Here is a 22,358-nt window from a genome sequence, read left to right as displayed (position 1 = left end):
CTAACCTGTCTGCCCCGGGGGGGGGGGGAGTGGGAATTAAGGCCAGCCCAGCACTAACCCCCAAATAGTGCTATCAGTTAGATAAGGCCAGCTGGAGCAAATGCAAACTTTCTTATGACAAACTTTCCTTCCTTCCTGCATTCCACCTAGGGAAGCTTTTTGGCCCAGTGGACCAGATCTGTCTCCCCTCACTTCGCAGGCCAACTTAGACAGGTGGGTGTAGGCTTGATGTTACCTGGTGACATCAGCTGACTGACATACAGGTATGGTTTAGTTGGCCAAGACGGACCCACGGGACAGAGGTTCCCCACCACTGCTGTAATTTAACACGGAGACGTGTCTCTTTGTGATTAATACAAACAAACAACACAGACACACAGATGCTTCTCGTGTAGTTTTGGTTTTAATTTCTGGAAGACCAGACCAATAAATAAATAAATAAATAAATAAATAAATAAATAAATAAATAAATAACTTCCAATATACAGAGTCAAGAACAGGCACATTTGTGAAGTGAAAGATGGAAGACGGGGAGAGATGAGGGTAGCCTTCTCCCACACTCTCTTCTCTATAGTTTGGGGTGGCTGCAGAGCCTTGCCCCATGTAACCAAACAGCCCTTGGAGGAAGCCCAACCAAGAGGGAGCTCCTGTAGGGTTAACACACTCCCAAACCTTACTTACCTCTCCAACATTACTGGATTGCAGGGAGGGTTGGATAGGGCACCCCCCCAATGCAGTTGTTGGCATTTTTTAAGGCAATCACACCCCAAAACAGCCTTCCCAGGCACCCCATGGTAGGGATAGGCAAATCTGTCGATTCTGGTTTCCCTCAGTTTCTTATTTTTTCCAATCTTAAGTTCGGTTATTCACATTTCTACATCCATTTGTAACTGCTTTAAAAAAAGAAAGAAAAAAAGCCTTCATGACAACTCATCGGCATTTGAGTGTGAATTTCTCCTAACAGACACATTTTTATAAAGCAGTTTTCTCCAAACAAAATGCATTTTTTTGCACTTTGTTTTCAGCGCTATAAGCATTTTTACACATACTTTACCCGCCAAATTATGCATTTTCCTACACATTACTTGGCTGGAGGACTGCAGTGCAAAACACAGAGGAGTGTGAATCTCCAAAGACGGTTGTGTTTTAAGTTTCGGGAAGTTCCAGTTTGGTAGGTTGGCCTCTAGATGCGAACTAAACCAAATTTCTCCTGCATCCCTACACCAAAGCAGTAGTTTGTCACGGGCACTGAGGCTTCTCAATAATGGCGACATCTGTTCAGACATCTACTCTGTTAAAAGCCCAATGCTAACATAATTTCGTGGGGGGAAGGGAACAACAGCTATGAAACTCATTCACACTTGGTGTGGCTATTCGCCTAATTTGACTCACAAGGCAGGAGGAGTTTTGTGCGTGTGTGCTTGGGGACAAGGATGATCAAGAGAGCATGCAACAGGAAGTAGACCTGGTGCTTGGAGCCAGAGTGGGTGGGAGAGATGTTGAGCTGTCCACCCACTCACAAGGTGCAGTTCTGGAAGATTAAAGGAGGACGACCATAACAGGCACACAGGTTGAGATGAGGCTTCCAGTGATGCTCAGGGAACAGGATTATAATCCTGCTGCCAGGAGGAAGGCTGAGTTGGGGAGCACCATGCGGAGAGGAGAGCGGTGATGCCAGGTTTTGTCCCAGTGTTGGCACAGCAAAGAGGGTGGCGTTCCTAGTGTCTATGGAAACGGGGACAGAGCCCAGCTGGCAGCATAGAATGGGATACCGCAGTGCAGAGGGTTTGTGCCAGGGCACACAAAAAGGCGGGCACTTAGCACCTCACGGAAACAAAAGCCGAGACGCTTTGGGTTTCACTCTGCTGGGCACAGGAGGAGAGGAACAAAGAGAACTGCACCAATAGGTCGGAAACTTGCTCCAAGACAGGCTTTGGCCTAGCCCTAGCCTTAGACAGGTTCACCTTTGTCCTGGGTCAGGCTCAACAGGACCATGGGCAATCCTGGTGGCTGGCCCGTGTTGGCACGGTGCCGTGCCCGAGGGCGCATGCGGCGGGGCAACCTGGCAGAAGGCGGCCCTCCATCGCTCAGCGCATCCGAACTCTCGTCAATGAAGGCCAGGTTTTCACCCGCGTAGTCTATAGGCCGCAGCTGGGCCACACGCTGTGCAGTACCTGGAGATGGGCGCGGGGATGGGGGTGGCGGTGGCAGCAGTGGGGGTGGTAAAGGCGGCAGCTGGGGTGGCAATTGCTGCTGCGGTGGCAATTGCTGCTGTGGTGGCAACTGCTGCAGCGGTGGTAGTGGCAGTGGCGGCAGTACCTCTTGGCTGTCCCCCTGCTGCAACATGGCCGAAGGCGACAGCGGCTTCCCTTTCAAGGTGCCCACTCTGTGCAGCTTTTCTGGAAACGCCATGTTTGGGACACGGAGCTGGGAGGCCACATTGCCCGTCCAGGAAGCAGCATGCGCAGTCAAGTCTCCCATCTGTAGGGAAATAGGAAGGGGGAGATCTAGTTATGACAGGAAATTAGGAACATGTAAGAACTATGCTAAAAGATCTATCTAGCATGTTATTTCCCCTAAAGCAATATCCCCTAATGCAATACATTTCGCATGTTATTGTCGTGGATATATTCATTTTTATGCACACATTTTTATATGCATTTTTGTAAACACTGGTTGGAGAGCTGCATTGCTAATTCCGGATAAATGCAAATTCTAAAGGACTATAAAGGATATAGGAACACAGGGCTCTCTGTCTTATACTGAGTCAGACCAGTAGCTTAGTATTGTATACCTTCCAACATGACTCAGATGAAAATAGGGACGTTTCTCATTCCCCCAGCAACTGATCCTCCTCAACCCCCTTTGTGTGTGTGCGTGTGTGTGTGTGTTGCAGCAGAGCATTTCATATCAGAAGTCCAAGTGCCACCACTGCCACACCAACGAGACCCAGGACACACACCCTTCACCACCCTGAGAAAAACCCTTAATCCTGGTTTTTTTTAAAATTTTATTCTTTAGCAGATTTATAAACAGGGAAACACACGTCAATAAATAAATTTTTGGAAAGGGCAAGATTAGATGCAGATGCACAAAGCACTTTTTTAAAAAAAGCAAGACTCCTTGTGCTCTGTTCCGCTCCCCCTTTCTTCCCACCCAGGGCAGCCCTGTCCTCTGCCTGCCCCTCAGAGCCGGCACATCACAAGGGGCTGGGCCTTGGTGACTGCAGTCTCTCCTTCTCCTTGCCCAAGGGAGGAGGCCAGCAGTGGCAGCCATGGAGAGGCAATGGGATGCCGCCGCCATCTCTTGGGACAAGTGCTGGCTCATCCTCTCCCCTGAGCTAGGCAGTGGTGCCGCTGGTGGAGGAAATAGGGACATCCAAGGATCAAATTAGAAGCTGGGATGGCTTTTGTAATTCCAGGACTATCCCTGGAAAATAGGGACACTTGGAGGGTATGGTATTGTCTACATCAAGTGTGGGGAACCTTTGGCCCTCCACATGTTGCTGAACTACAATTCCCAGAAGCCCCACTACGCCTGGTCAATGGCTAGTTGCAATTCAGCAACAGCTGGTGGGCCCAAGGTTCCCCACACCTGGTATAAACTGACTGGCTGTGGCGCTACAGGATTTCAGATTGGGAGTCTCTCCCAGGCCTATCTGGAGCTGTCGGGGATTGAACCCAGGACCTTTTCCATTGAAGGCAAGTGCTCCACTCCTGAGCTACAAGGATTCTTGTGTTTTGGTGCTTAGTGATTGACTCCTTGAATCTCTCCTGCAAAATATTTATGCTCCAGAGGCAACTTTCAGCGGTCGTTTTGCTGCAGCTGATTTTCACGTCTACCCCTCTGCGGCTGCATTAGGAATTATTTATTTTTGTTTGCCGTCAGCTGACTGCTGACATGCCTATCATGTGTGATGCCCTGCTACACCCATTGCATCCCTGTTGAGGCAGTTCTCCCTTGCACCCATGCCCAACGAGGCCAGCCACAACTTGGGTACGGTAGGAAATTGTGCTGAGCAGCAGTTGAGGGGCTACTGCATTCCCGGCCTTGCAAACCGCTTCACCACCAAATAAAATTGAGACCCGCTGCAAACACGTACATATTTCTCCTTAACCACCCCCTACTTCCCGTCACTGTGCCTGGTCATGTTTCCAAGCTCTTTGCCCGTACAGGGGGTGCAAAATGCCACCAATCATTTCCAGCTGTTTTTATTGCCTTTCGTCTGAACGCCAGGGTCAGCGAGAAAGAAATGGCTTTCAATTAGGCAAGCCGCTTAATGAGTTTATGTACAAAATTGATGCCATCTGCTTTTTTTAATTGGCAAAAGGGGAAAAGCTTCAAAACTCGGAGGCTGCAGATTCTCGCCTTCACTTTGAGTTATGATAGAGTACCACCAGCACAAGGAACGCTGTTTGTGGGTGGGGATGAAGAGCACTGTAGGAACAAGGCCCCCCCAATTTTTGTATATTTGCTTGCTTGCTTGCCAGCTGTTAACAGTGGCTTGATCTGCAGACTTCTACCTTCACACTTCCTAGACACCTTGCTAGCGGATCAAGTTGCAATTTGAAGGGCAATAGAGGAGGCTAGGTTCGCTCTAGACGAAACACAGGCTGCAAACCAGGAGCGTGGGACTTTTTCAGCTCAAGGGCCACATTCCCTTCTGGGCAACCTTCCTGGGGGCCACATGCCAGAAGCCAAAGTGAGTCATGGATGTAAATTTTGCTTCTCTTTCCTTGAGCAAGGCAAATAAGAAGCATGAACAGAGCTTAAGGAAACATTCCAGCCAGGCAAAAACACTAAAGGAGGATGAGTCACAAGGGCCAGATAGAAAAGGCTGGAGGGCCACATTAGATCCCCAGACCTGAGGTTCCCAACCCTAAAACAAACCTTGGTTGCTGCTCAGGAGTTGGCCTGGACTGGAGCGAGACAAATCATGAGGCTAGATTCGGACAACAACTCTGGCTTAGCTCACAATAGCACAGCAGGAGGAGAACCAGGGTAGGGGAGGAGCACAGCAGTCAGGGTATCGTCTCCAGTGTGGAACTCTCACACGTTTGGGTTAGTAATCTGTACAAACTGGGCCAATGCTGGTCTATACAAACAAAACAGCCTTTGACCTAAGCTCTAAGGTGGTTTCTAATGTATGCGTCAGAGGTTACACCATTGGCTTTTGGGAGTTGTGGGGACTTAACAAGAGAACCTGGAGGCAAAGAGGGAAGGGGTGTCAGAAGGAAAATGAATGGATATTGATTTGTATATATTGTGTTTTTGTAATATTTTGTTTAAGTTGTCTGTTGTCGCTTCCATTTTTGGTACACTGCTTAAAGATATTTCTAATATATTAAGTGGTATAGAAATTAAATAATCAGTCAGTCAGTCAGTCATCACCACACCACCATAACAGGGAAATACAGGGAGAAGATAATAACAGGTAGGGTTGCCAGACCTCCAGGTCTGACCTGCCTGAAGTCTCCAGGTTTGCCTCACCTCCTCAAGGTTGCAGTTGGAGGGCTTGAATATTCAGGTGAGCTATGATAATAATGAGGAGGAGGAGGAGGAGGAGGAGGAGGAGGAGGAGGAGGAGGAGGGTGTCCACTCTCATTCTCTTCCAACAAACCTCCATCTGCCCTGTGACATCACCAGGAACCTCTCCTAAGTCTTGAAATCTCGGGGTCTGGGGTACTCCTGACCTGGAAACCCTAATAATGGGGCTTGTGAAGGACATAGAGATGATACAATGGGCCTATCGAGTGCACTTGAAGCACAGTGTCCTCACCTCAGCCCTTGTGCGCCGGGACAACACCCTCAACCAGTTGCCAATCATAGTCAGGATGGAGGCAAAGTAGGCCAAGCCCAAAAGAATCCAGACCACCACCAATGGCTGGTACCACAGGTATTCTTCGCTTTTCGTATCACCTGGAAGGAGCAAAGTTTAAGGCAAGACACTTTGTAATGAGCACTCCCACCACCACCAAAACCGGTAACTCTCCACCTTAGTACAGAGGGAGGAAGAGAGAGGCAAGAGGGGTGGTCCAAAGAGACTCGATTGAACCACTTTGCTGAAGCTAAGTTAAGATCATGTATGGTCAATGCCTGGATGAAAGGTTCTGTCAGGAAAAACCCAACTAAGTTCTCAATTGGAATAGACCAATAGGGCGGCATTTTGGGCTAGTCTTAGGCCACATCCACTCCATACATTTAAAGCACTATGGTGCCACTTTAAACAGCCCTGGCTTCCCTCAAATAATTCTGGGAAATGATAGTTTGTTAAGTTTGTTACGGGCACTGAGAGGAGATGCTTATTCCCCTCACAGAGCCTCAGTTCCCAGAGTCCCCTGGGAAGAGGGGTTGATTGTGCTCCGGGAACCACTCTCAGGGTCAGAAAGGGGGATCCCAATGCACCCCACCCCACCGGGCTCACCCCCTTCATTTCGCCCCACGGCACCCACCTGCCACGTAGTCGCCAAATCCAATGGTGGTCAGCGTGACGACCACAAAGTAGACGCTCTCTAAAAGGGTCCATCCTTCCACCCTCTGGAAGATGATGGTCGGCAGGGAGACGAAGAGGAGGCAGCCAATGAGGATGAAGAGCAAGGCCGAGAGGACCCTCACAATGGTAGCACTGACCTGCCACTTCTGCGGACGGCAGGGGAGGATAAGGAGGGAACGGGATGAGGTCAATGTTGAAAAAGTCAACAGCTGATCCAAGAGGCAGCCAACTCCTATAAGTACAATTTCCCCCCCAAACAGCCTGTCTAGACTAGAGGCTACACACAGGGGGCATTCTTGGTGCCCACAAGGTCCCCCTCTCCCTGATGAAATTGAGGAAGGCAAGCATTATACTGCAGTCAACAAAATAGGCTGGTGTGTGTGTGGTTGTGTGGGTGTGTGACATGCCCATAACAGCTTCTCAAAAAAAGTTAGGAAGTTCACAGAATGGCATTGGTGCCGGCAAAACAGGCAGATGTCCTGAGCCCTGTGCAGCAGGAGGTCCCTGCAAATGAATGTGGGCAGAGAAATGTACAGGTGGTGAGGAAAGGCTGGAGAGAAGCTGCCCTCCAGGCAAGGATTTTGCTCACCAAGAAAATGTCCTCCACTTTGCCAATGGCTTTCCGAAGAGACGATCCCAAATGGTCCCCGACTCCTGCCAGCAGCATGCCAAAGAGAGGAATCCCCACGAGGGCATAGAAGATACAGAAAAGCCGGCCAGGGTCAGTCTTGGGGGAGATGTTCCCAAACCCTGTTAGGGCAGGAGAAGATAGAGAGGCAGAGAGAGAGAGTCAGCAGAAAAGAGAAAGTGCTCCTCGATATTGATCCTGTCTGTTCTAACGCTCTGGCTCAGACTACTCCAACCAGGCACCCTCCGAATGTTTTGGACTACAGTTGCCATCAACCCCAGGGAACAAAGCTCCAATAGGCACATGGTCTTATTGTACAAATGGAGGAATTGGGTTCTTGGCTTTTTAAAAAGCAAGTTTCTACTCTTTACGACTGCGAAAACAGCCCTGAAAGTATGTGGGCCGCTGAAGATACAGATGCTTAAAAAGGCACTTTTCATATTTGGATACTAATTCTGTTTTTTTGTTTTTAAAAAGCAAGTTTGTAGTCCTCAAGGTTGTGAAAACAGGCTTGAAAGTGTATGTGCAACGTCTTAAAAATACCTTTCCTTACTTTTACATCTGGATGTTTAATTCATTCTGACGGTAGTTCTGAAACTGTTGTCGTGGTTTGGGATATTTTTTACTGCTAATACCTTGAGTACTGCAGATTTGACTGAACTGTGGATTGTTTTATATTATTATTACTGGTTTTTGTTAGCTGCTTATAATTTCTTCTGGAAGATGGACAGGATATAAGTTTTTTAAAAAGATATAAGTTTTTTAAATACACAACAAACAAACAAAACTGAGGGGTTCCCCCATCCACCCAATGAATCCAATTGGCAGCAGATTCAGGGCTAACTTATGGAATTCACTGCCACAAGCTTAGACAGATTTAAAAGGGGGTTAGACAAATTCATGGAGGTGATCATTTAGCCATGAAAAAAGAAACAGAGCTTCTCAGTTCAGAAGCAGTCTACCACTTGCCAGGCAGCAAGAACAGGAAGAGTACCATTGCACTCCTGTCCTGCTTGGGGGGCTTCCCACAGGCATCTAGTTGGTCACGGTGACAACAGGGTGTTGGACTAGATGGGTCTTACATCCTTAATACTCTGTGGGGTAAGAAAGATGCACTCTTCATATCCTCAGAAGAAACCTTTGCTTCTTTACTATTACCCTAGTCATTGTTCCAGGCACAAGGCCTGGCTCAAAACAAAATGTTGCCCAGGATGTACACACACAAAATCCAACCCCCTTGTTCCATTTCTGCTTCCTTGATTTTTGGAGAAGTGCCTGGATCAGCCTCTGTCCCAATCCTGCAGACTCCAGCAAAAATAAGCAAAGCCTCTTAGCTTCTTTGCTCAGCCCCAAGTTGTAAATCCTTTGTGTGGCTCCCTGGCACCGTCTTGAAGCTGCAGCCAGCTGGCTGCATTGATCACCCTGATATACCCACTCCTAGGTCAGTTATGCAGGAGGCAGCGATACACACAGCCAGACCAGGGGTCCATCTAGCCCAGGCACGTCCAACTCCCAAGAGACTGCAATCTATTCACAGTATGAAAAGACTGGCTGTGGGGCTCAAACTCATGACCCTGAGATTAAAAGTTGCATGCTGTACCGACTGCGCTATCTCACATAACCAACAACACCTGGAAAGTCCACAGGTTCCACCTTCCCACTTTACACCTTGATAAGTACATTTAATGGGACGTGGGTGGCGCTGTGGGTTAAACCACAGAGCCTAGGGCTGGTCGATCAGAAGGTCGGTGGTTTGAATCCCTGTGACGGGGTGAGCTCCCGTTGCTCGGTCCCTGCTCCTGCCAACCCAGCAGTTCGAAAGCACATCAAAGTGCAAGTAGATAAATAGGTACCGCTCTGGCGGGAAGGTAAATGGCGTTTCCGTGCGCTGCTCTGGTTCACCAGAAGCGGCTTAGTCATGCTGGCCACATGACCCGGAAGCTGTACGCCGGCTCCCTCGGCCAATAAAGCGAGATGAGCGCTGCAAACCCAGAGTCGTACACGACTGGACCTAATGGTCCCTTTACATTTACCTTTAAGTACACTTAACATGTGGTCCCTGATTGGTTGGGACATGTGCGTAGCATGGGGAACCTGTGGCCCTCCAGATGTTGGGCTACGACTTCTGTCTCTGCGAGAGATTTGCAAAACACTTTTGAGGGCAAAATGACACTTGGATCCATGCTGAGCCAGGTGCCACAATTGGTTCAGGCTCGTTGAAGGGCTCTGGACCATTCATGAATTGCACCTTGCAGGGTCAGCTTCAGTTGTTGCAACCTGAGGATGTGGACCGGGCGATTATGGCCGTGAGGCCAACAGCATGCCCTCTTCATCCCTGCCCATAATGACTGCCAAATCTAGCAGGAGGGGATTGATTGGAGAGATTCAATGGATGAGTCAATGCTGCACCACTGGAAGGAGTTATGCCTTCTGCCTTGAAACAGCCAGTGGTGAGGCTCCTCCTAAAGAGGTGCTCCTTGGATGCAGATATTTTGGAAAACTATAATATTACTTTCCTGGGCAAGGTGATTGAGGGTGGTAAAGGTTAAAAAAGGTAAAGGACCCCTGGATGGTTAAGTCCAGTCAAAGGAGACTATGGGTTTTGCGGCACTCATCTCGCTTTCAGGTCGAGGGAGCTGGCATTTGTCCACATACAGCTTTCCGGGTCATGTGGCCAGCATGAGAAAACCGCTACGGGCGCAATGGAACACCATGATGGAAACCAGAGCGCACGGAAACGCCGTTTACCTTCCCGCCACAGCAGCGTGCTTTCGAACTGCTAGGTTTGGCAGGAGATGGGACAGAGCAACGGGAGCTCACCCCGCCGCACGGATTCGAACCGCCAACCTTCCGATCGGCAAGCCCCAGAGGCTCGGTGGTTTAAACCACAGCGCCACCCGTGTTACCTTTGAGGGTGGTGGAGGCAGATCAGCAGCAGGTATGCCTAGATGAAACAGATTATCAAATCCAGGGCTCAATACCGGGCCATGGTGGGGCGCAGCAGCAGCAAAACAAATGCAGAGGTAAACGGCAAAAACCTCTTTTTTAAAAATGAAGACATGGGTGTCTAAATGCATGCAGGTGGCTCCCAGGACTGGCAGGAGCTTTCCATAGTGTTTCAGACCTGACAATACCAGGGATTGAACCTGGGACTTTTTGCATGCAAGGCATGTGCTCCAAACACTGCTCTACAGCCCTTGCCAGACTTCCCTGTAGCAAAGCAAAGAAGACAGCCACGCTTTCCCTCTGTCTCCTCCCTCCTCCCCATCAGATCCCAGATACCGATGGTGGTGATCACGGTGCCAGCGAAGAAGAAAGCGCTGCCCATATCCCAGTGCGAGCTGTTGGCGTTTGTGCTGTTGATGGCAGGCTCCACTCCGACGCCCATGGCATCGCCCACTTGCTGAGAGGAAGGGCACAGGAAAAGGTTAGGACCAAGCCACCCAGGGCCCAGCATTCCAGCGCAGCCGTAACCCCAGAGCACTGAGCCAGACCCCTTCACCCAAATGGAAGCAGCCTTATACAGAGTCAGATCACTGATCCATCTAGCTCAGTACTGTCTACACTGGCTGGCAGTGGCTCTTCAGGGTTTCAGGCAGGGGACATTCCCAGCCCTGCCTGGAGACGCCACCAGGGATTGAACCTGGGGTTTTTGTTTTTATTTGCATGCAAGGCAGGTGCACTGAGCTACTGCCAGGAGCGATCCAGCAGCAAATCAAACGGAGTAGGCAAAGTTAACTCTTTATTAGGAGGGGAAAAACAGGATCCGCACAGGAGTGCTAGGCCTAATGAGCACAGCAACTCATCCTGCTAAATTTTGCCCCCAATGAGGCAGTTGTAGGTCCTCGCCTTCCCACAGCTGCCTAAGTGCCTTCCTCTCCTGGGTTTCCCCCAATCTGAGTCTAAGCCTGTGTGTCTACCTCTGCTCCTCCCACTTCGTGCCTCTCTGGATTCCGGGAGACAAGAGGGGAGGGGAGAATGTCGCAGCAGGAGGGGGAGACCCCTGTGCCTCTTCAGCAGCCTGACTCATCTCTGCCTCTCGACCTCCCTCATCCCACTCTCCTTCTTCTGATTTTGAGCTGCTCTCTGCCACAGACTCTCCCACCTCACTAAGCCCCGTAACCCCTTCAGCTTCTGACATTGCCTCCTCCAAGTCTGCTCCTTGTGACCACTTATCATCATCCTACCACTAGGGCTGGGCAATATAACAAAATATAGTTCAAAACCGGTTTGGTATTCCATATTGTGATATCGGTTACATCATTTCAACCTGGCATTATATCGCGAATCAGAGTGTGTGTGTGTGTGTGTGTGTGTGTGTGTGTGTGTGAGATACACTCAAACCTCGGTTCATGAACACCTCTGTAAGTTTCGGCTCCTGAACACCAAAAACCCGGAAGTAAATGCTCCGGTTTTCGAACGTTTTTCAGAACCCGAACGTCTGACGTGCAAGAAGCTCTTGCAGCCAATTGGAAGCTGCGCCTCGGTTGTCGAATGTTTCGGAAGTTGAATGGTCTTCCGGAATGGATTAAGTTTGACAACCGAGGTTTGACTATATAAAAATCGGAATGTTGGGGAAACCGTGAAGCCGACCAATGCTTCTCATGATTCCTTCAGCCCCCATTAACTCTGCCAGCTCAGCTCTCCCCTGCCTTCTGCAGGGGGCAGCGAATCAGGTACTGGCAAAAATCAGGACGCAGGAAAAACCGTGAAGCCAGCTCATGCCTCTACATAGCTCCATCCTTATTTCGGACATTGTGATATATTGCTATATCGCAATATTTAGCTGGTGATATATCAAAATGTCGAAAACAAGGTATCGTCCAGCCCTTGTTGTTGTTGTTCAGTCGTTCAGTCGTGTCCGACTCTTCGTGACCCCATGGACCATTGCACGCCAGGCACGCCTATCCTTCACTGCCTCCCGCAGTTTGGCCAAACTCATGTTAGTAGTTTGGCCAAACTCATGTTAGTCGTCCAGCCCTACCCACTACCAACCCCTGGGCTCTGAGCCTTCTTCCCTTGGCCGTTTCCCAGCTGGTTCCTCCCAGCATTCCTCTGGGTCCAACCAGTCCCTGTTCTTCCCCACCCCTTTGGCCTCCAGCTCTCACCTGGATGAGGTCCTCGAGGTCCTCAGCGGCTACACATTGGTGTAGCTTTAAAAACTGCTCCAGGTAGGCTTGGATCTTCTGCTGCTGGTGGATCTCATAGGGCTGCTCCAGTTGGCGAAAGACGAAGGCACCTGTGACCAGGTAAATGAGGACCACGGAGAAGAGGGCCAAAACGGTGGTCCGGCGCATCACAGTGTTGCGCTCCGGCGGCCGTGGGCTCAAGATAGACTCCTTGGACGGGTAGCAGACTACGGGCATAGAGCCATGATGGTCGGGGGGGCAAATGGCGGGGGGTAAAGGTGGCGGCGGATAATTCACTGGGGGGGTGTACAAAAGAAGAAGAAGAAGAAGAAGAAGAAGAAGAAGAAGAAGAAGAAGAAGAAGACGAAGACAGGATGAGTCCACCTTGCTCTACTCCAAAATCCCCCATCCACATCATGCCTTAAAGCCTCGGGCTCACCCCCTTGAGGACTGACAAAAAGGGTGTATTTCTTCACACTGTTAACCTCTGGAACCTCCTGACACTAGCTAGGACAGCTTGCGGGCGGAAAGGAGGAGACACGTCCATGGAATATGGGTCTGTTGCTAATCCCTAGAATTCATAGTTGCTAGCCTGGACAGCTCTGAAAAGAAGAGGAGACACATTCGCAGAGGACGGGTCTGCCGCTAGCCTCTGGAACTCCCTGCCACTAGTTTGAACCCCTTTTGGAAAAAAGGAAGCGGTGACAAATTCAGAAGCAGGGGAATTGTGCTGCCCACTAATCACAAAGTGGGAAGGGGTATTGGGGTCTAGTCGATGCTCCCTGCTGCTCAAGGCAGGATCTGCAATGCAGGATGCATTGACAGCATCCCTGACCAGGTGGCCATCCAGCTTCTGCATTGATAGCGCCCCCCAGTGGTGGCTGGTGCCCATCAAGCCAGACTTGATCCCCTGGGAACTGTAGTTTGTTAAGGATGCTGGGAAAGATAGTTATGTGAGGAGTAAACTACAGTTCCTGCAATTCTTTTTGTTTGGGGTGTTTTTTGTTTTACTTTACATATGCTTTAAATTTATGATGTGCATGCAGTTCAAGACCTCTGGTTCAAAAGCACTCCAAAACCACCTGCTTCCAAAACCACCGGAAGCAGGAAACATTGAATTGTAGAGTTGGAAGGGGCCCTGAGGATCATCTAGCCCAAGGCCTGCAATGCAGGAATATGCAGCTGTCCCATATGAGGAATCGAACCTGCAACCTTGTTGTTATCAGCACCATGCTCTAACCAACTGAGAGGCAGGTCAGATGAGGACTATTGCCTTCATGCCTTGCTGGGCGCATCTGGGTACAGAACACTCCATTAGACACAGCATTGGCCTGATCCAGGATGCCAGTGCTTAGAATGGGAGAGCAGTTCCCTCTTTTCTCCTGTCCCCCAATACAGGCAGAATTTAAAACACATTATTTCACCCAAAGAATCATGTGAGCTGTAGTTTACCCCTCTCAGAACTAAAATTCCCAGCACCCTTAACAAACTACAGTTCCCAAGATTATTTGGGGGGAGCCATGTGCTTTAACTGTATGGTGCATGCACAGCCTAAGTCTAATATCTTCCCACCCCTTTAAATGAGCAGAAACGTGATGTTTCTTAACCTTAAAAATGTTGACCCAAACAACTTAGCATTGAGCAGTCTCGTCAATAAACGTTACTCTGATTTAAAGAATACGGCAGGGGAACTGCGACGTTTAAAAACAAGATTGTTCCTGGTCAGAGAACAAAACTTTTTTTTTTAAACAAATTTCCACAAACTGAGCACAGACTCACCCTTAGAATCAGTGCCGGATTTACGCATAAGCTAAACAAGCTATAGCTTAGGGCCCTACTCTCTTGGGCCCCCCAAAAAAATATAAAGAAAAAAAACCCCTGGGTATACATTTCCAAAATATAAGATAAAAAACAAAATAAAACCTACATACAGCAACAGTTTTTTGTGTTGTGTAGGCTCCTATTTCTTACGTGCAAATGGCTTTAGATACCTATTAGGTCCATAAATTACCATATAGCATATATTTTTTGTTGTTCAGTCGTTCAGTCGTGTCCGACTCTTTGTGACCCCATGGACCAGAGCACACTAGGCACCCCTATCCTCCACTGCCTCCCGCAGTTTGGCCAAACTCATGTTAGTAGCTTCGAGAACGCTGTCCAACCATCTCATCCTTTGTCATCCCCTTCTCCTTGTGCCCTCCGTCTTTCCCAACTTCAGGGTCTTTTCCAGGAAGTCTTCTCTTCTCATGAGGTGGATCACTGCCTTGTCGTGGCGAAGGGGCTTGAATAACTCAGGGAAGCTATGAGCTATGCCATGCAGGGCCACCCAAGATGGACAGGTCATAGCGGAGAGTTTAGACTAAATATGATCCACCTGGAGAAGGAACTGGCAAGCCATTCCAGTATCCCTGCCAAGAAAACTTCATGGACAAAGCATATATTTAACAAAACCGAAATCCAGCCCTGCTTATAATGGTTCCTTCCCTGGGTCTTCTACGTTAGGGGCTCGAGCTATCCCATAATCTCTTTGCTCAGCTTGCTCCCAGCGCCTAGGCTGGGTGGAAGAGTAGAAAACAAAGCAGGCTATGCTCCCCCATGCAGACTCCACACTTCCCACTTCCCTGTGTGCAGCTGACTGCGAGTGGTATGTTCCACTCCCAGTCCCTCCTATAAAATTTCCCTACGGCACGGCAGCAACCAATGTGCTATACAGTACTTCAACTCTTCCTCTACCCCTGCAATAAATATTCATTTGAAACCTGGAGCAATAAAGCAACACTCAAATATTGAGTGTTGCAGTCCTGTGCCACTTAACTTGGGAGTAAGTAAGCCACATAGAACACAACAAAACTTAACTTCCAAGTGGACAGATAAAAGGCTTTGAGACTTTGGGAAATGTTATGTTGCAGGTTTTTTTTTAATGGCTGAGTGTAAGAACTGCAGAAGCTGACACTTCCTATTAATGCACACTCATTTTCTAGTTATATTGCAGATCTTAAGCTATTCTCCTCCCCCCCCCAAACGGCTGTTTGCAAAATTGCAAATCTTACTCCTGATCTATACATGGAGACTGTATTAGTTCTTAAAAAGAAGGAGAACTTTAAGAATGAAATACTGTATTCACAAAACATCAAAAGTCCTGCTTGTCTCATACCACCACCCCCGGGTCCTGGATGGGGGTCCTCATGCCCAGGAAATGCCCACTCACTCATTGCTGCTCCCCAAAGAAGGGACAAAAATGGACCGGCAAAATCAGAAAACGCAGAGCTGGAACAAATCAGGGCAGCTCTCCCAAAACTTAGTGCATTTGGAAACTCAGCCCCAGGGATGAAGGTGTCTGGTATTAACATGCCCGGACGAAGGAGAAAGAGACTCCACCAATCTGTACCTAGGGCACACTTTCTTTCACATTGGGGAAAATTTCACAGTGATGGGTGCAAGGGGTGGGGGAGGACTATGATCCCCCCACCGGCATTCTTCCCAGTGCCCTCCCCCCCCCTACCGGCATTATACACTCACCTTCAAGGCCACCGATTGTAGTCCTGACATGGTCACTACACAAATGGGTTGGTCCTTTTATTGCAGTGATGGGGGGGGTGTTTCTGTAGCAGCTGGTAGCCCTTCCCAGCACTGCGCTGAGGGTGATGTCTGCGGTGCAGTGGGCCCCCTGCCAACCCCCAAGATCCCAAGGATGGCTCCAATTAAACTGAAGACAATTCAATTATACGCTACCCTCTCTCCAAGACCCAACTCCCCAGGCACATCCAACCAACCACAGATGGATGCAAAGTGCTTGTGTGGAGTCTGCCAGGGACAAGCACCTCCCCACACCTTTTGGGCAGCTCTCTGTTCCCCAGATCTACCTCTCCCATAGTATATATTGGAATGGGGCCGGGGGGGGGGGGTCCACTGAAACCAGGGGAAGGCTGCTTGCTAAGGGCAGTGTACCTGCCACTAGTTGTCGATCAAGGAAAGGGGATCGTGCCTTTCCGGAGGGGGGCAGCAGAAAACAGACTCTCCTCACTGCCATTCCTGGAAAAGAGGCGTTTGTCCATCCTGCCCGAAGAAGTGCTCTGTGCAACATGGAAGCTTGCTAGGGTAGGCCCACCCTTGGCACAGCGCCGTAAAATAACAGAACCACAGAATTGCAGAGTTGGAAGGGACCATGAGGGTCATCTGCTCCAACCCCCTGCAATGCAGAAATCAGGGCTCGGACCCAAAACCCTGAGATTAAGAACCTTGTGCTCTACCAACTGGATATCTTTGAGGCATATTGCTACGGGTGTTGCACTCCATTTTTCCTTCACACAGCATTTATACACCCATTGTTGATAACACAGAGCACCTCTGCTACACCCCTTATTCCCATCTCACCATCGCTCTTACATACCGGTACCTACTCCAGATATCGCTCATTTGCGCCCATACTAAACAGGAAGGGCGACAGGTCAAGAGTAGAGCATCTGCCTTGCATGAAGAAGGTCCCAGGTTCAGTCCCTAAAGTCCCCAGGCAGAGCCTTAAAAGACATGGGAGAGAGATGCTGCCAGTCAGTTTAGAGAGTCCTGAACTCAATGGACCAGTGGTGACCATGTTGTAGCCCACTAGGACTGGTAGGGTGGAAGACTGGGAGCTCAACAGCAGGTGGCGCCAGAGCCTATGATGAGCAGGCCCACCCCCTGCTTGGTTGTAAGTGAAGAGGGCAGGCAGGTGGGAGCTGCTTGCAGGGCTTAGGTTGATGTCTAGTTAAAATATGGAATCCCTTTCCATAAGTGACAGTGATGGCCATCCACCTGGGTGGTGTTAAAAGGGGATTAGGCAAATTCACTAAGAACATGTTCTCCCTCCACTGTCAGAGGCATGCGCAGTATGTGCCTCTGAGTGTCAGTTGCTGGCAATCACAGCAGAGGAGAGCTGCTGTTGTGCTCAGGCCCTGCTTGTGGGCTTGGCACTGGGGCACCTGTTAGGCCACTGTGAGAACAGGATGCTGGACTCTACAGGCCTTGGGCTGTGTTCAAGTAAGTCCTACTCAGAGTAGCTGCATTGAAATCAATGTCCACGACTAACTTAAACCCAATGATTCCAGCAGGTCTGCCCTGAGTAGGACTTCATGGGATGCCACCACATTTCAGATGCAGATGTGTGTGGAAAGAAATTGGCATCTACATGTATTCACAATTTCCATGTGTTGTTGTTTTTTTAATCACTATATGGTGTTTCTCCCTTGCTCCCCTCTAGTTATTTATCCTACCAAGGACTTCAAGGTGGCATGCATGGTTCTCCCACGCACACAACCTGCCCTTGAGGTAGGTTAGGTTCAGCGACTGAGGCTCTGTGTACCATAAATGTAAAGCAACATGGCTTCCTCCCCCAAAGCATCCTGGGGACTGTAGTTTGCCCCTCACAGAGCTATCCTGCCCAGAACCCTGCGATTTATATCCCTGTACACTTCTGGCATCCGACAAAGGTCCGTATAGTTAAAGCTATGGTTTTCCCAGTAGTAATGTACGGAAGTGAGAGCTGGACCATCAAGAAGGCTGATCGCCGAAGAATTGATGCTTTTGAATTATGGTGCTGGAGGAGACTCTTGAGAGTCCCATGGACTGCAAGAAGATCAAACCTATCCATTCTCAAAGAAATCAGCCCTGAGTGCTCACTAGAAGGACAGATCCTGAAGTTGAGGCTCCAGTACTTTGGCCACCTCATGAGAAGAGAAGACTCCCTAGAAAAGACCCTGATGTTGGGAAAGATGGAGGGCACAAGGAGAAGGGGACGACAGAGGATGAGATGGTTGGACAGTGTTCTCGAAGCTACTAACATGAGTTTGGCCAAACTGCGAGAGGCAGTGAAGGATAGGCATGCCTGGCGTGCTCTGGTCCATGGGGTCACGAAGAGTCGGACACGACTGAACGACTGAACAACAACAACAACAACACACTTCTGGCGTCAGGCATCTTTTAACATTTTTTTAAAGCACTCGCACCCCTGCACTTGCTCTCTCTCTCTCACACACAAAATTCCTCTCTCCCTCTTTTCACATCCTCTTTGCCAGTTTCAACACACATGCTCTATGTGTGAGAGAGAGCATGCATGTGCATTAATTATGCTTTCATTTCACAACATACAGACAGACACACATATTTGCAGTGTCCCATCCCACTGGTTTCTCCTTACATACACAAATCAACCTTGCATGTAAACACACATGCACTGATATAAGGTGCTCTAAGTAGCACCTTAGAGACTTAGTTGGTCTCTAAGGTGCTACTGGAAGGAATTTATTTTTTATTTTGTTTTGACTATGCACTGATATGCGTTCATCACCCTCCCCTGCTCATTTCTCTCTCTCTCTCTCTCTCTCTCTCTCTCTCTCTCTCACACACACACACACACACACGCTCACATCTGCCCTGCTTCAAGCACTCAGCCTGTTTGTCTTGCACTACCACTTTTCCCTAGTGTGTCCCTCCCACGCACACGCTCGCACTGCCCCAGACGCTGTTAAAGGTTCACTATTTCCGACACTTCCTCTCTCACACTCGCACGCTTGTGCTGCCCCCCCCGTTCCCTTTCCGCCTGCCCCTTTCTCACCCACCAACCCCTACCTTGCTCCAAGCCCCCGACTTTGCTGACTCAGCCTATGTCAATGTCAGCCTTGCGCTGCTGCCTCTCCTGCACGCTCCCTCGCCACCCTGTTTCCACAAGGCACCCCCTTGGCATGTGGCTCCAATTTCCCGGCACCCCGAGAGGGAAAAAAAAGAGAGAGTGGGGCAAGCATTGCATACGTACCTGGAAGCCGGCAGCCCCACTAAAAGCGACAGGACTACTTGCTCCCTAGTAAACAACATGTTTCGCAACGGCGGCGCCTCGCCCGCTTCCCAGCCTCTCGCTCTCTTTCTTTTTCCGCCTGCGCTGCTTTGCAAAGGCAGGAGAAGCCACTCCACCAGCACAAACCATCCCTGCTTCTGCTTACACACACACACACACAGCTTCCAGACAATGCCTTGGAGAGCAGCCTCCCCTCCCCACACCCCCCAGGCCTCCCTTTCCCTGCAAAGTGCTAGGGGTGCAAGGATGCAAAGGTGCTTTGCAGCGTTCAGCCCTGGGACCCGCCCGAGCATCCCTGCAGTTACTCACTCTCGCTCTCTGCAGCAGCAGCAGCAGCAGCAGCAGCGGCTCCTCCTCCTCCTCCCTTCCTGATGCTGAGGCTGCCGGCTTGCCCCGGGCAGGTGAAGCCTCCCCGCTCCACCCCACCCCACCCCACCATCAGCCTGCCCCACCTTCACTCACAGCTCGCCCACCAACCCACCCACCCACCTCCTCCTTGCCCAGGCGGTGCCACTCCGCCGCCAGACAGATGGAGCTCCAGCGTAGCCCGGGGAGACGCAAGCGAGGTGCCGTGGGTGGGTGTTAACCCTTTGGGGGGTGGGGTGGGAAATGGAGCAGGGAGGGAGGGAGGGGGTGGTTTGGGGGCAGAGGTTTTCAGGAGGCGAGAGCTGGCTTGCCTTGCCTGGGGAAGCCAGGTGTTCATTGCTAAAGATTTATCACCGAGACAAATAAAACACACACGTATTGGCAAAGCATTGTGAATAATTGAAAGTGGCAAATCCCAACACACACACACCCCAAATTCCAACCTCAAAACCATTTAGGGAATGAAATAGTTTGGTTTTTGGAGAAAAGGGTAGGAAAAATATTAATGGGGGGAAACAGACACTTTTAAAAAACCATCCTCCTTGGTATGCAGGGTTTCTCAACAGACATGCCACGCTTTTTCTATCTTCTACAGGTTTTTTTATTTTTAATTGCACTGCTTTACCACTTGGGTTGTTGCTGCTCTGGGCTACTTTGGGAGGAAGGGTAGGATAGAAAATAAAATAAATGGGTGGCTTTTTGCAATGGGGGGGGGTAAAGAAAGAGGTGCGAGATTTAAAAAAAGGTGACATCACAATAATTAATAGTAGTAGTAGTAGTAGTAGTAATATAATGATGTCAACTAGCTTCCTTTTTATTTTGCACTGTCCAGATTTCTCCCATAGCATTACATTTATTCTATGTTTGCTGAATTGCTGCCTTTTGGAATTTACTGCTAGTTTTTTTTAACTTGATTTCTCCGCACCACCTGACGGTATTTTGATAACACGGACATTTGTCGTAAGCTGCTTTGGGCACCATGGTGGGGAGGTGGCATATAAATGAGCTTAGTGACTCAATCCATCACTGGTAAAAAACCAGCAACCCTGTGTGTACATAGGGTGCAAAGGAGCATCCTTTGTGGAGATAGGCAAAGGGTGCTTGATGACGGTATAGCCAGTTAATCTTTTGGGTGACTAAATGTGATGAATCTTTCTGAGTCTGCATCTGTAGCGGAGTCATTTTTAGATTAAAAAAAATTATTTACCGTATGTGCCTCCCCCTCCCCGTCTCCTTTGGGAAGAAGGGCAGCAGGACATATATTTAAATATATTATTTTCATTACTATTACTACACTTTCCTACCCTAAAACTAAGTAGAAAAAAGAGGGGGGGGGGGTGTCACATCTACATCACACATTTGAAGCACATTTAAAACACACTGCTTCCCCCAAAGAGCTCTGGGAAGTGTAATATTCCACTCACATAGCTAAAATTTCCAGCAGCCTTCACAAACAACAGTTCCCAAGTGAAGTTGCAGGGGACCAGGCAGAGGGCCTTCCCGTTAGTGGCGCCCTCCCTGTGGAACGCCCTCCCACCAGATGTCAAACAGATAAACAACTATACAAAAATTTTTTAGAAGACATCTGAAGGCAGCCCTGGAATCCGGTAGTTTTTAAATGTCTGATATTTTATTGTGTTGTTTATATTTTGCCGGAAGCCGCCCGGAGTGGCTGGAGCAACCCAGTCAAATGGGTGGCATATAAATAATAACATTATTATTATTACCACTACCCTGCTAAATGCAATGTCAGCGTGGTTCAAGAAGACTGAGATTTCTCCCCCCCTCCCCGCCATTTCATATTGAGGAATCCAAGACAGAGTGGGGTGTGTGGTTTATTTTATTACGGATTGGTAACTGATTGGATGCTGCCTTTCTGCCAAGGCACCCGAGGTGGTTCACAGTTTAGACACCAAAAGAAACACACAATATGGAATGGAGACAGATTGGCAGAGTCCACTCATGTCAGCGGGTTCCTGATGGTCTGTGTGCTCCCTGGCTTGGGCTCCCCTTGCTTCTGCCTGACCTCAAGGCATGCAAGTCTCCAGCAGCCCCCAGTGAAGGTAGAAGAGCAGCAGCAGGAGGAGCTATCATCACTCAGCAGTAGAACACCTGCTTTGCTTGCACAAGGTCCCAGGTTCAATTCTTGGCATTGCCTGATGAATCAGGGGAGGCTTTTGAAGGCCACGTTATCTTCTGGTGCAACCTTGGGATACCGGTGGTGGGCAGAGCAACAGAGCAGCCGGCATTCTCCGTGGCAGCCCCTAAGATGCAGGATTCCTTCTTCCCAGAGATGCTATATATGACACCTTCAGCGTACAGCTTCTATCATATGCTGAAGACACGCCTCTTTACCCTGGCCATTAATTTCAGCAAGTCTACTCCCGAGTTGCTCTAGCTCTGGATACAACCCCATGTTTTGGAACCGCCCTTTCCCTGCCACCGCAAATTATTTTAAACTGATTTGAATCTTGTTGTTATCCTGGGACTTTATGGACAAGGGTGGGTAAGAAATCCAGGAATTATTATCACCTTGTTATTAATAATAAAGCTGTAGATTCTCACCCCTCCCACAAAGATATAACTATCTCCCCTTCTGAAACCTGTGTCTGTGTGTAATATTTATGTACAGTATAGTGATTCTGCTTAGGATAGCTTTGTTCTTTGCCTGTTAAGTAGCCTTCAGGATCCTTACCTTTTTGCACTTGGCTTTGGGGGCAAACACCATCTTGGCCATCTCAAGTGGCAAACGCTCGTGGCTTGCCAGCTTCCACGCAGCATGTGTGTGCAGTGTAAGCCCATCACATGCGGTTATCTGAAAAACTGGTTGCAGCTGCGATGCTCTGTGTTGATTTTGCCACATCTTCCATCATTCGCATTACTCCAATAACAAACCACACACACACATACAAAATC

The 22,358-nt window shown here is 49.1% G+C and overlaps 1 protein-coding gene across 3 annotated transcripts; it reads right to left on the bottom strand.

Annotated features, from left to right (window-relative positions):
• Positions 1-381: 381 nt before the first annotated feature.
• Positions 382-19,616, bottom strand: KCNK4 (potassium two pore domain channel subfamily K member 4). 3 transcript variants are annotated; one of them, XM_033135872.1, is made up of 7 exons: positions 19,566-19,616; positions 12,230-12,546; positions 10,404-10,524; positions 7,083-7,243; positions 6,453-6,639; positions 5,780-5,919; positions 382-2,481 (listed from the first exon to the last, which is right to left on the bottom strand). In XM_033135872.1, the coding sequence occupies exons 2-7, from the start codon at positions 12,485-12,487 to the stop codon at positions 1,951-1,953; spliced, it is 1,398 nt and encodes a 465-aa protein (XP_032991763.1). In that variant the 5' UTR covers positions 12,488-12,546; positions 19,566-19,616; the 3' UTR covers positions 382-1,950. The 3 variants fall into 3 exon arrangements, with proteins under 3 accessions (XP_032991763.1, XP_032991761.1, XP_032991762.1); XM_033135870.1 differs by lacking the exon at positions 19,566-19,616 and adding an exon at positions 19,386-19,502; XM_033135871.1 differs by lacking the exon at positions 19,566-19,616 and adding an exon at positions 19,038-19,240.
• Between the last annotated feature and the right edge of the window lie 2,742 nt (positions 19,617-22,358).

Source organism: Lacerta agilis, chromosome 17 (genome assembly GCF_009819535.1).
Source record: "Lacerta agilis isolate rLacAgi1 chromosome 17, rLacAgi1.pri, whole genome shotgun sequence".
NCBI lineage: Eukaryota > Metazoa > Chordata > Lepidosauria > Squamata > Lacertidae > Lacerta > Lacerta agilis.
This window is presented reverse-complemented; position numbering and strand designations above follow the sequence as displayed.